The sequence below is a fragment of the Lepidochelys kempii genome, chromosome 8 (genome assembly GCF_965140265.1).
Source record: "Lepidochelys kempii isolate rLepKem1 chromosome 8, rLepKem1.hap2, whole genome shotgun sequence".
NCBI classification, from domain to species: domain Eukaryota; kingdom Metazoa; phylum Chordata; order Testudines; family Cheloniidae; genus Lepidochelys; species Lepidochelys kempii.
In genome coordinates this window covers 98,342,920-98,356,001 of record NC_133263.1, presented here as the reverse complement: position 1 = coordinate 98,356,001, position 13,082 = coordinate 98,342,920, and the positions used below count along the sequence as shown (strand labels likewise).

Below are 13,082 nucleotides of genomic sequence, written 5' to 3'. Positions count from 1 at the left end.
TTCAGAAGTTATTGTGCGTACTGTGGATATGTACTATTGTGATTTTCTTTTTGCCAAAACACATCTTTTTCTATTTTGTGACACATTGTCTATATGTGTATCTTAGTACATGGGAATGGGTATTGCACGCTGGGGCAATATGACATAAAAATCTCAAGTAAAAGCTTTGGAGGTAACACCTGTTATGGAAGGTAATACATCTATGGCAATACTGGAAGACATCTGCTTGCCAAGATGTCACATGAACATGAGCAAAGCAAACAAAGCAAAGAAATTAGTCTGCTGTTTGCTTTACTGCGTTGATTAGGATATCTCCTACTGATGCTGTTTTTTCTTGGGCAGTTACTTAACATACTGCTATAGTATCATGTAGATTTATTTGGTTATAATCCATTTTCATGATCACATACTCTGTTATATAGTACATTAAGAGAACATTCTTATTTGTGATTATTTCCACAGCACCCCACATGGGCATGTCATTTAATAGAAAAATAAAAGACAATTATAAGGCTCAGCTGATCATACTTCACAGGAATGAGGAGGAAAAGAAAAACTCCATGAGGTTCCATTCATAGAGTTTCCTCTAAATCATTCTGCGTGGGGCTGGTTTTCTCCAGTGGAATGAAAAGGAGGTTCCAGTCCTGTTTGCAGGATCAAGGTTCACTGATCTGTCAGGTCATGTAACAAGTTGATGGAGGCCCAGAATTGAGATAGCAGGCATGTTGCAAATCAGGATTGAAGCAGATTGGCAGAGGTGTTTGGATGAAGTTTTAACAGGTGTAAATCACACTATACTTTATTGTAGTCAATAGGTCTTTTGATATTTACATTTATTCATAGTCATATTATATATCTGAATTAAAATAGGAATAGTTTTGTATCTACTCCCAAGAATCCTAGTTAAACATTTTATCTTTTACTTCATAAGAGAAAATATAGTAGCAAGCTACAGCACTGGCCAGACTCATGCCTTTTTGTTTGGTTATGGTGTATAAAGGAAGCTCAAAAAGTTGATTTAAAAAAATAAATAAAAGCGGGGTCGCATGTCTGGCCTGCTAGTTCTTTTACATTTGAAATGTAGGTCTTGTCTGCCCTCAGAAATCACGTGGGTCTCTATATTAGCCTTTTTTCCTTAGAATTTCCTGGTGCTACTATCACTCATGCTCGCAATAGTGGGGATTAGTGTAGATTGAATATTTTAAATATTATGTCACCTAACCCTGCTCAAAACTAGCACAAGGGATAAAACAGTGGTTAAACTGTTGTTTACATTAACACTCCCACTTTGCTATCACCTGTGGAGCCACACTGATGGTAGCAACAGTGGGAATTTTAGAGAAAAAAGGCCAGAGACAAGGTATGAAATCCTGACCTCGAAGTCAATGAGACTTTTGCCACTGACTTCAAAGGGGCTAGAATTTAATCCAAAACCTGTGTTAACTTGTGCACTGGTGGCATCACAAGAGTCAAATGATTTTTACTCAGGCCTCATCTGCACTAGAAAATTAGGTTGGTTTAACTAAGTCAGTCAAAGGTGTGAAAAATCCACACAAAGTCTGTTTAGGCAGCGCTATATCGAAAAATTCTTCTGTCAGCCTAGCTAGTGCCTCTTGCTGATGGGAGAACCCCTCCTGTGAGCATAGGTAGTGTCTACACTGAAGTGCTACAGCAGTGCAGCTGTGCTGGTGTAGTATTTTAAGTGTAGACAAGCCCTCAGACTGCTTAAAACTCTATTTTTGGTTTGCTTTTGAAATACCTATTTAAATAACCAACTAATATTTTGAGTAAAGGATGTATTTTTTAAAACATCACTCTTGCCCCTTCAATGAAGGAGTTAGATCTCACAATAAACATGTTCTGAAATCCCCAGCACATCTTCCTCCCAAACCAGTGAAGACCAGATTTTTCATTCCTAATATTTCAAAGGTAAACAAGCTGAAAAGAAAACGTATAAAACCCCAACTGTTCAGGTCCTCTTTATATATGACTAGAGTTAGATGGTAAATTCCTTGGTGAAGGAACCCCAAGTACTATGGGATCCCAAGTGGTTGGCCTCTAGGCACTACTACCATGATATAAATTATAATCAAAGAGGCACAAGTTCAATTTTTAAAAAAATCCTTGGCAGGCCAGCTTTAGTATCAACCTGCAAATTTAAAAATGACTTGTGGGTTTTCAAACTCAGGTTTCAGAGTAACAGCCGTGTTAGTCTGTATTCGCAAAAAGAAAAGGAGGACTTGTGGCACCTTAGAGACTAACCCATTTATTTGAGCATGAGCTTTCGTGAGCTACAGCTCACTTTGAGCTGTAGCTCACGAAAGCTCATGCTCAAATAAATGGGTTAGTCTCTAAGGTGCCACAAGTCCTCCCTTTCTTTTTTCAAACTCAGTAACAGCGTGATTGTTAAGGGCCACATTTTTGAAAATAGCCATTCAGGCAGAAGGCATAATTACTAGTGTCCAGGCACTCAGTATGCATAAAGTACTCTATTTTCTGAGTGCAATGGGAGCACCTCATCACCACCTTTGGGTGCCATATTCTGACTATGTGCACAAATCTGAGCTTTTGCTCTGGCAGTGACTGTCTTCCAGTTTTGTATTTGTACTGCACCTAGCACAAAAGGGTTCTGGTCCGTGATTGGGGCTCTTAGTCATATATAACACACCCGAAACTGGCACACACTACATTAAAATAATGCAAAAAAACCCCCCAACAGTGGGGTAAACTCTCACCCACCATTTTGGGGAGCAGGTTGAATCCGCTCTGCAAATGTGATGGTAACGCATCACAAAAAGCATCCCCTAAACACGATCCCTTCAATACGCTGCTCAGGGAGCGACAATGGGCAGCAGGAGCCCGCGAGAGAGCAGCCGGGCCTAGCCCTGGGAAACCTGGCAGCGGCGGGGCGGACCGAGAGGAGGAGTTAGGGGCCCCGTGTGACAAAGCCCAGTGCGCAGGAAGCTGGTGACCAGGAAGCAGAACAGCTCCTGGCTGCGGTTGGGGGACGGGCGCGGGCTGCACCTGAGCCCAGCTGTCCAAACAGCACTGCCCCCCTTGTCTGCGGCGCTTATGGGGGTGGGGAAGTGAGGCCTCTTCCTCCCACCCGCTGCCCCTCACAGGCCCCCCGGGAGCGGGCGGAGGCAACAGCAGGAGCCTGAGTGTGCGGGTCCCCGGTGCAGCCAGCCGGGTTGGCGCTCAGCCTCTTACGGGGAGAGACTGGCATGAGCCTCCCCAGCCGGGCGGCTGCTGCTGCTGCTGCGGGCGGCCTGGCGCTGCGCGGAGACTAAGGCGGGAGCGGACACGCTGAGGCGGAGAAGCCCTCGCCCCGCCGGGAACAATGGGGAACTGCCTGAAGTCCCCCACCTCGGATGACATCTCCCTGCTGCACGAGTCCCAGTCGGACAGAGCCAGCTACGGGGATGGGACCGAACCGGATCAGGAGCCGCCGCCGCCATATCAGGTACTGGAGGGAGGGGAGTGAGGCAGACACAGAACGGGAAAGGGGGTAAAGGAGCCAGACGTGCCCAGAGAGGGACAAACACAGCCAGACACAGAGAAAGGGGGAGGTGGGACACAGGAAAGGGAAGGAGAGCTAGAGCAAGGCAGAGGAGGAGAGAGAAAGAGGAGGGAGGGGAGAGAAGAAAAACAATGGGAAGGAGAGAGAAAGACAGACACACTAACCCCTCTTTACTCTTTTAATTCATGGAATTTGGGTGGATGTAGCTTTCCATGGGGGCTTTTGTTTTTTTGTAAACACCTCCAATGAGCCTTTCACTTTTAAGTAACAGAAAGGTTTTTCTTCCTCTCCCCCGCGCTATTGTGATTAAAAAAACAAACAGTGAAAGTGCTTTTACATAAAAGCTTTGCTTGGTGAAACTAATGTGTGCCAGGTCTTAAGTTTGGCAACTGGCAAACTCATGTACACCCTTGGGTGAGACTTCTTTGTTTCTTTCAGTCTCATCTATTTTTGCCTTCCAACAAATTGGAAAGGAGATCAGAGGTTTTCTCTTAAGATAGACCGTTGCTCAATGTGTTGTTGGTGAAGATTTTAATTGATTTATAAAGCGTAAGTATAATGGTGTTGTAGAAACTATGCACACAAGAACAAAGCACTACACACACCAAACCCAAACTAGAAAAAATATATATATTTTGTAACCCTGTCTTTAATTTTTAGACAGATCTGGATTAATTATTTTAGGTGTTATTCTCATTTTTGGCTAAATGAGAGGAGCCTCTAGTTTCTCAGCCTGGGCAGCTTCCTTTGTTATCTTCATGCGGTGACATCACTGTCTGGCATTGCTCTTTTCTCATTACCCTCTTAAACCAGAGACCACACAAACAAAAAACAGGCTTTGTCTGGGTTTATTTACTCTAGCCTGTACTTTCTTGATTTTCACCAGTAATTGATTCTTAATGAATAACTTTTTTTTTAAGGCAATAGATCTTATTTCCCCTGAGGAATATCAGACATAGGAAGTGTGTCTTTTCCATTGCTTCTCCCATCCTTACAAATATTCATGAATTTGCAGCTTCTTGAAAGATTGCAAAGATAGAAAATATATAACATTAGTTTTCATGCAGAAGAAAAAATGCTGATATCAGAACAATGTGGTCATGAATAGCAAGTCTGTAACCTTGACCTCCATTCAAGTGGTGACCAGAGAGATAGACAGAGACAGGCATACACTGAACTTGTGGTTGCACTTGCCCACTCTGTGTGATCACCACTCCCCTATATATCAAGCTATCCAAAAGGAGATGGTTATATAAGACAATAGTAAAAGTGAAAAAATAATCGAAGGAAAATGTTATAACTGTTATATCTTCACTTTTCTTAGGGGATGATCAGAGAAAAAAATATCTGTTGAATTTTCAAACCTGAAATAATAGGATATCTTCCTGAGAAGTTTACCCAAGTGATTGAGACTTTAACCTTGAAGGGAGACTTGATAGCTCTTTAGTTAGTTAGATAGGAGTCATTCAGAATTGGCATATAGTTAACAAAATTGCAGGAAGCATTTAACTGGGTAGAGCTGTCATCTACAAATGCTCTATATGTTAAAGAATGATATCTATGAGAGGAATTTTTTTTATCTGTTCTAGAGAAGGTGTGTGTAGCTGTCACTGATGATGCAGTGAAACAGCAGTGGTATTACAGAGCATTGAGTATAGTTGGTTACATTTTGCATGTTCAGAAAAGTATCTAACCATTTTAGAATGAACTTCCTCATATGAGGAACTTTTCCGAAAGTCTCAATTAGAGCTACTTAACTCCAGTGAAACTCATTACTGTCAGATCAAATTATTTAAAGAACATATTACTCAAAATTAAGCCTACATTATCTTTTCTGATTAAGAATGCAAGAATATTTTTAAAATCAACACATAATATAAACAAAGTTTGGCAGTCCATGCTAATTGCAAAAGACATTGCAAATGCCACATGTGTTTGTGATTTCCACGTTATTTTTTTGAAACAGACTGTCAACATTATCATAAAGACCTCTTCATAATATTCAAGAGCTTCTTGTGTAAGTTCTGCAGGCCTGTTGATTTCAGTAGCAGATAAGCATGTGTGTAAGAAGGATTAGACCCTTTCTCAGTTTTCTGGGAGGTTTTTTTTTGTTTTGTTAAATGAATGTGCATTTGGGAAGTGGAAGGGAGTAGGCTGATTTAGTTTACTGTCTGTTCTTTTTGTCAATTATTCTAAAGCTCTGCTACTATTGAGGTACTGCAGCAAATTTATTTCAAAGTTCACTTACTTTAATAAAGTTATGGAGTTCCAGATATATGCACAGAGTATATCTGAAGCTCTGCTATTTTGAACCTCATTTGTTGCAATGACATCCGTGATCTTTTATAAAACATTTGATATTTCCTAAGTAAATCAGTGCCAGAAAAGCTACTTTCATGCAATATCATTATTCAGTTTCTTGATTTGTATGTTTAAAATTTCAAAGTTACAAGTCTCACAACTGTAGTTCAGCCTCAGTGACTTAAGATATAAATTTAACACTAGATACAATACAATATCACGTATGTTCAAAATGAATAAATTAAAATTGAGGAAACCATAATTTTGAATTATCTGACTTCTGTGCTAGATCGTTAAACCAAAGTAGCTGCTTGATACTGTTATAATGGAACATAAAGAATTCCATATTGTTAGTTTCATCCTTATTGTGAAAAAAGTCATTATCAGACTATAACATTTTTTAAACAGTTTAAAATTGTGTATGAAAATGTGTAAGATTGATGAGGGGAGTACATAACCATTTTGAAAACTCCTGTTTTTGGAAACTAATGACATCTACTCTGGACAATGCTGGGTGATTATTACCATAAATATTGTTACTGGACTTTAAACCTAAAAATAGGCAGACATATGCCTAAAAACCGCGATTATTTAGAAGACAGTCCTTCTTTTCTAGGGCTCACTTTACTCAAAAATAAAAAAAAAACCCATGAACAAAACCTAGATTTCTCTTCTGCTGGAGTTCAATCAACTTGTTTTCCTCCTCATTACCTGTATTTCTGTATGTAGACACTGGCTTATGTGTCTCATAATTGACCCCTTAACTGTTTAGAGAGAGAAGGTGGGTGATATAATATCCTTTATTGGACCAACTTCTGTTGGTGAAAGAGACAAGCTTTCTTGAGCTCTGTGTAGCTTGAAAGTGTGTCTCCTTCACCAAGAGAAGTTGGTCCATTAAAATGTATTACCTCACCCACCTTGTGACTGATATCCTGGGACCAACACAGCTACACCACCACCTTTAATTGTTTGGCATTTAAAATATTTAATGTTTTCAGATACTATGGTGATGGGCACCATGGGAAGACCCTAATTAGGGCAAGTCTTCCATAACTTTTTGTTTTAAATTGTTCATGCAAAATACACTCCCAATAGTCCTTTAACTGGGGTGACAGGTTGTTACTAAATGCAGCCTCAGTGCTCAGTGATGTATAGGACTTAGAAGATGCAGTTTTTAGCTCCAGAAATTATAAGTCAAGACTAAAATATGGACACACAGGATAACAGGGATCAGAAGCTTCACTTGGTGTTCATGCAGGTATCTATATATATTATGTGATGTGCATTTGAGTTGCAGCTGAAAGGTTTCACAGAGGAATTATGGTTAATTTAGGAGGGACTTGAATGACCAGGAAGGGTAGCCCAAGATAGAGAGCAGTTCAGGTTTAAGGGGCATCATGGAAGAAAGCACAAAGACAAGACTGGAAGAAGGGTAAAAAGGAAGCAGTTACTGATAACTCTTTTCATAGGCTATATATTTTGTCACATACCAAAAGCCAGCATTTTGAAGTATCCACTAATTTTGGGTGCCTCCATTTTAGGGTGACCAATTTAGGACCTGATTTTTCTAAGGCACTGAACACATATAACTCCATTTGAAGTACAAAAGAGCTGTCTGTATTTAAGAAAAAAAGTAAGATTTTTTTAAGTTCTTAACACTGAGGTTTTTAAAAAAAATCTGCTTTCCTTTTCTGCATATGTCATCTCATCATTTGTTAATATCACACTTCTGCTGTATTTCAGACAAGTTCACTGCTTTTCCCACTTCCCACTAGTCACTCCTAGCAGTTCTAATCCAAAGATTATTTGTAAAACAGAAAGCTCATATGTGTTGCTTCAAAAAAACAAAAACAAAAAACCCAACAACACCAACCGCCCCCCGCCACACACCTCCTCACTCCATTACCATCCTGTTCCTGAATAATTGCACACAACAATTTATCATTTCATTAATTTTTGGAGACCTATACAGTAGCATCACAGTCTGAATGAGAAACTTGAGGAGAAAAGATGTGGGGAAAAATACACTTATAGACAAAAGAGGTATAGCTAACTTCTAAAAAAGGATTTTCATAAAAGTTCAAAGTTAAAGCACAGAAAGTTTGTCTTAGTATAATATATACTTAATGCAGTAACTGAAATGCATGAGAAACTACTGCAAGTCCTTGGTATTCAGATTGACCCCTAGAAAGAGTATTTGAAATGTTGGTATGGAAGAATAATTTTCAAAACACTTTCATGTTGAATAACGTAGTTCCAGATCTATCTACAGATTCCTGTAATACTATATATTGGCCTACAGAATCACACATTATGGGATCCAGAGTTTAGTTTATTGTTTTGGTGTTTTGTTTTGTTTTTAACCTGATGTTCCTTAGATTAGATCTTCAACACAAGATAAAGGTAGGGAGAGGGCACAAAGATGCCTTAAAGCTAATTTTATGCTCCTATAATCTTGGAGCAGCTGGGAGGGCGGAACTGTTTCCCAGAAAACTTTAGGACAGATGCAGTTTTTCTCTAAATTCTGATTGCTGCAACAGCCCCTTATTGTCTGTTGCACCAGCTGGGGATTACCTGCATTCAGTGTGCTCTGGCCATGCCCCCTCCTTCTTTAACATGCATCCTCCCACCCTCAGTGCTGGGGATGGCAGTTTGGGTCTGTGCAAGTCAAATCCCCCGCTGCCTTATTAGGATAGCCATAGGAGCAGCACCAAGGTGCTAGGGCTGAGGCTCTGGCCCCTTGATTTTAAGGAGTTTGCAAGTGTCCTGGAAAATTAATCTGAGTAATCAAAAGACTATTTATTGGAATAGTCCCTTACTTTTCTGTTTGAAACTTTCAGCCTTGGTTGCATTTATTGGCTTTACTTTGTTTAACAAAACAGACAAGCGTTTGTTGTGTCTCAGCAGTGCAATTTATATGTTGTGACTCACCCAACTATTACATTGTATTGGTGTTCTTCCATTGTCTCCAAGAGGAGCACTAATTAACACTGTTAAATAGGGCAAGTCAAATTAATATCTGGTATGAGTGCAACTCCCATAAAGGTATCCGAGCCAAAGTCTCTGAAGCCTCAAAATGATGGTGTGAGTTACATGGAGGCCCAAGATATTAATAAAACAAGTGTAAATGATAAAGTAGTATAACTTGTTCCAATTTGGCAATGAGTAATTTGTAAACCTAATGTAACTTACACACACTGCAGGGGCATAAGAGGAAAGTTGAGCAGAAGAGCAACTAACAGGAAGAAGTACCCACTGTTATCTTATTGGTAAACCAAACCAGCTAGTTTTTATGTTTATATACAAAATTAAATATTCAGGTCTGTTCTTCATTCTCTTACCTTAGTATTCTAGGTTTCAGAGTAGCAGCTGTGTTAGTCTGTATTCGCAAAAAGAAAAGGAGGACTTGTGGCACCTTAGAGATTAACCAATTTATTTGAGCATAAGCTTTTGTGAGCTACAGCTCACTTCATCCGATGAAGTGAGCTGTAGCTCATGAAAGCTTATGCTCAAATAAATTGGTTAGTCTCTAAGGTGCCACAAGTACTCCTCTTCTTAGTATTCCAATCTCTCATCCCTTCTCCCTCCTCACCCTCCCCAAAAACCCATACAGAAGGAACACCAAGCACAGTTGCCTCTGTGCTACTGAACTGTTCAAAATTCTGGTTAATTTCACTCTGCTCTTGTGGATGCCATTGGAGTAGTTCTGCACTGAAGAAGAGATTATGCTGTGGGAGCTTCTGAAGATGTAAGACTCCTATGCCAAATTTTAACCCTTGGTTAAGCAAACCTCATATTTGTAGTCTGAGGCATAATGAGGCTCGGTCTCCTCTGTCAAAATGTGGATGATGTAAAGGCTCTGTCTTGGTGTGTGTCTAGGTAATTAAGACAAATGGAGATCAGTTCCAACGGGATGAGAAAGAAATGGAGTGGATGAGGAAGCTTAGAATTTGTGGAAACTGGGAAATAGTGTTGTTCTTGCAAGGAAGTGAACAACAGAATGTGATGACGTGAGCTATCTTGTATAGCTTGTTTTACAGATTGAACATATCCTATGACAACATTCTATAACCATGACTGTCTGTTATGCCCAGGGCCAAATTATAAATCCAGTTCTGAAAAATTGTGCTCGTGACAGAAGGAGTGCAATATTTTCAGATGCAATTTAGACAGTTATATTTGCAAGTCCTTAGAATGATTCTTATATGTTTTTTGTTATAATGACATCGGTATGGTAAATTGTTCATGTGTGCAAAATTTGGCATTTTGTGAGCATGAAGCACACTGGACTATCTTTTTTTAATATCTGTATTTGGAGTTACTTGGAGAATAGCTTCATTCAAAAATATATCCACACCAGGTTATTTGGCTAGTAAACAATTTACCTCAACATTTCTTCCATCTGGAGGGTCATATCTTGTGGACTCCCAAAGTGGTTGTTTGGAGGATTGTGTTGCAATTGATCAATGCTAAATAGAATGGGTTGGAGGTTTTTTTAAGTACAGTTTTCTTTCTGGCTAATGCTAAACAAAAGACCGTGCAAGTGTGTCCGTCTTGTCTACATTTACAGCGCTGCAGCAGTGTAGCTGTAGCGTATGTGGAGAATACACTCTGTTGACGGGAGAGAGCTCTTCCATCAGCATAAAAAAACCCACCCCTGTGAGCAGCATAAGCTCTGTAGGTGAGAGAAGCTCTCCTGCTGACAGAGTGCTATGCACACTAGCGCTACTGTTGGTGTAATTTCTGTTGGTCAGTGGGGTGGAATATTCACGCCTGGGAGTGACATAAGTTTTACCGAGAGAGGCGGTAGTGTAGACATAGCTCTGGTGCATAATTATTAGATTTTTAGCTTGACAGAGTTGCTATTTGCTGTCTTGTTAACTGTTTCTAGTTAACAAGATGGGGATGGGGGAGAGCCATCTTAGGTATCCAGAAGATAAAGGACACCAGATAGGATCATAAGGTAGGTAATTTTCTGGCATCAAATAATGGTGGAAGTATTGTTTATAACACATACTTTTAATGAATATACTTGGTTATTAGCTGAATCTTGTTATTGGCTCTCTTCCAGATTAAAAAAATTAGTGATTTTTTTTTGTTTTTTAAACCCCAATCTCATTTGGTATAAGTATTAAATTAAGACCTGAGTTAGGAGGAACCACCACCAAAGTACAGTATGTCCATTGATATTTGAGTTCTCTGTGTGTTGTGTCCTTTCTGTTGTGAAGACTAGAGAGAGTTTCCAGAGTTATTGGTGATGGGCCTGCTAGCAGAAAATACTGATTCACAGACATTCCTGCCAGAATGTTCTGTAACAGCTACTCTGAAATAAATAGAATATGCTTATAGTCTTGAGTGAAGGAGAGCTTTTGCCCCTTTTGAACACAATTCTTTAGAAATGTCTGAGCTGGATGGAGACTCTACACATGAAGTAAAATCCATCTACCTCTGTCTCAATCGTTTTCTATTTCTCCCTTCCCAGCTTTGATAAAAGTCAGAGGTGATGGTTAATGGACACTTTTGGTAGTCAGGCTGGTTGTAGATGTCTTTCTGACCTTTACCAGAGAAGATTTTAGTTGTGGTAAGTGAAAATGTAGCTGATATTTCTTAGAACCTTCTTTGGGGTTGGCACTGATTACTGTGCTCCAAGAAGTTCAGATAGTCTGCTTCCTTATGCAAGGTAAATTCATCCTATGTGAGGTAACTTGCTATTCTGTGTAGTTTATCAAATGCTCTGTTGCTGCTGAATTTGGTATCTTGAGGCAATTATGCATTAATATGACCAGGACTCACCATACTAACTCTCCTTTTTCACTCAAACTTTTAGAAAAACTAATCATCTCACCACAGAACTATTATGCATGCCTCTCTCATTAGTGAGAAAAATAAATGAAATCAAAGAATGCAATGGTTGTGTTTCCTCTGATTTTTTTCCCCCCTCATCCCTCTTCTGTGGAAGGAGGGACTATTTCTCCTCCATTCTGAATCATAAGCAGTAAAATGATGAGAGAGACCTTTTTTTCTCTAAAATATTTTCAAATCAAAGCCTAAGGGTATGCAAAATATTGGGGGTTCAATTTAAACTGGAAATCTAAATAAAAAGGAAGAAAATTTCCTGTTAATTAGGCATTAGAGAATATAATCCTCTGAATGCAAACACTTTAAGAAGAGAAGATTCAATAGAATAACTTCAAAGTTTTGCAAAAAGAAAAGGAGGACTTGTGGCACCTTAGAGACTAATAAATGTGTTAGTCTCTAAGGTGCAACAAGTCCTCCTTTTCTTTTTGCAGATACAGACTAACATGGCTGCTACTCTGAAACCTGTTATTATTCAAAGTTTTGCAGATTCAGAAAGATAAGTCTTTGTACGTACATCTGCCAGTGCAAAATAAGAGTGGAACAATGGTCCCTCTGACCAACAAGACAATAATTCATGCTAAGGTCCCAATAATGGGATCATGTAGAGGTCAGTGGGAATCTTATGTGAAAACAGAATCAGTATTGAGGAAGAACAAAGTCTTCAGCTGTGTCCCTGCAGACAGATTAACTACTTTTTAAGCGAAGTTTTGGTGTATACACCAATCTGAAGGATGATCAGTTTCTAGAAACCAAAACTCTGTTTACTGTTTTTGTGGTCATCTTTTCTTTATATTTGATGCATCTTAAATGCATTTTTAGATATGCTTAAATGATCCTCTTGTGTGATTGCATTGAACACTGTCCAGAGAAGACATTTCTGTTTGAAGCCTTGAAATGTCAACAGGAAAAACAAGAAGCTTCTAGCTTTCACCAAGTTTTATAGGGAGAAATTGTTTTTAAAACTCTTTATAAAGCAGTGGGAGACGAGAACAAATTCCTCCTTTTTGCAAAGTATTTCATACCGATCCAATTTTTTTTCTCTAAAGCTAGCCTCTCCTTTTGCATCTGTGCAGAAATCATAGAAAAGATTACAGAGATAATAAACATACAGTTCTTGCCAAAGTACCTAACAGGAGAAAGATAGAGGAAGAATTGGTTAAGTAAGATTCTGACGTTTCAGTGGCTAATTTATATCAGATCAGTCCACTTAAAACTACCAGGTAGGAAGCAAGCTGCTAATATAATCTGACCTTCAGTGTTTGTTATATTTTAAGACCAGTGGAGAAATCCTGACTCCATTTAAATCAATGGGAGTTTTGCTATTGAATCCAGTGGAGCCAGGATTTCCTTCGCAGCTGTTTGTTTGCAGTATCTCTGTGTTTATAACTTACTTTGCTCAACC

The 13,082-nt window shown here is 39.2% G+C and overlaps 1 protein-coding gene across 2 annotated transcripts in view; it reads left to right on the top strand.

Moving 5' to 3' along the window:
• Positions 1-2,945: 2,945 nt before the first annotated feature.
• Positions 2,946-13,082, top strand: part of RNF11 (ring finger protein 11) — a 44,651-nt gene continuing 34,514 nt past the window's right edge. For both annotated transcript variants that reach the window (XR_012160491.1, XM_073357751.1), the window contains exon 1: positions 2,946-3,463. Coding sequence is in view for 1 of the 2 variants with exons in the window: in XM_073357751.1 (XP_073213852.1) it covers positions 3,341-3,463 (123 nt within the window). In the remaining variant the exon portion in view is untranslated. The remainder of the gene's footprint in view (positions 3,464-13,082) is intronic.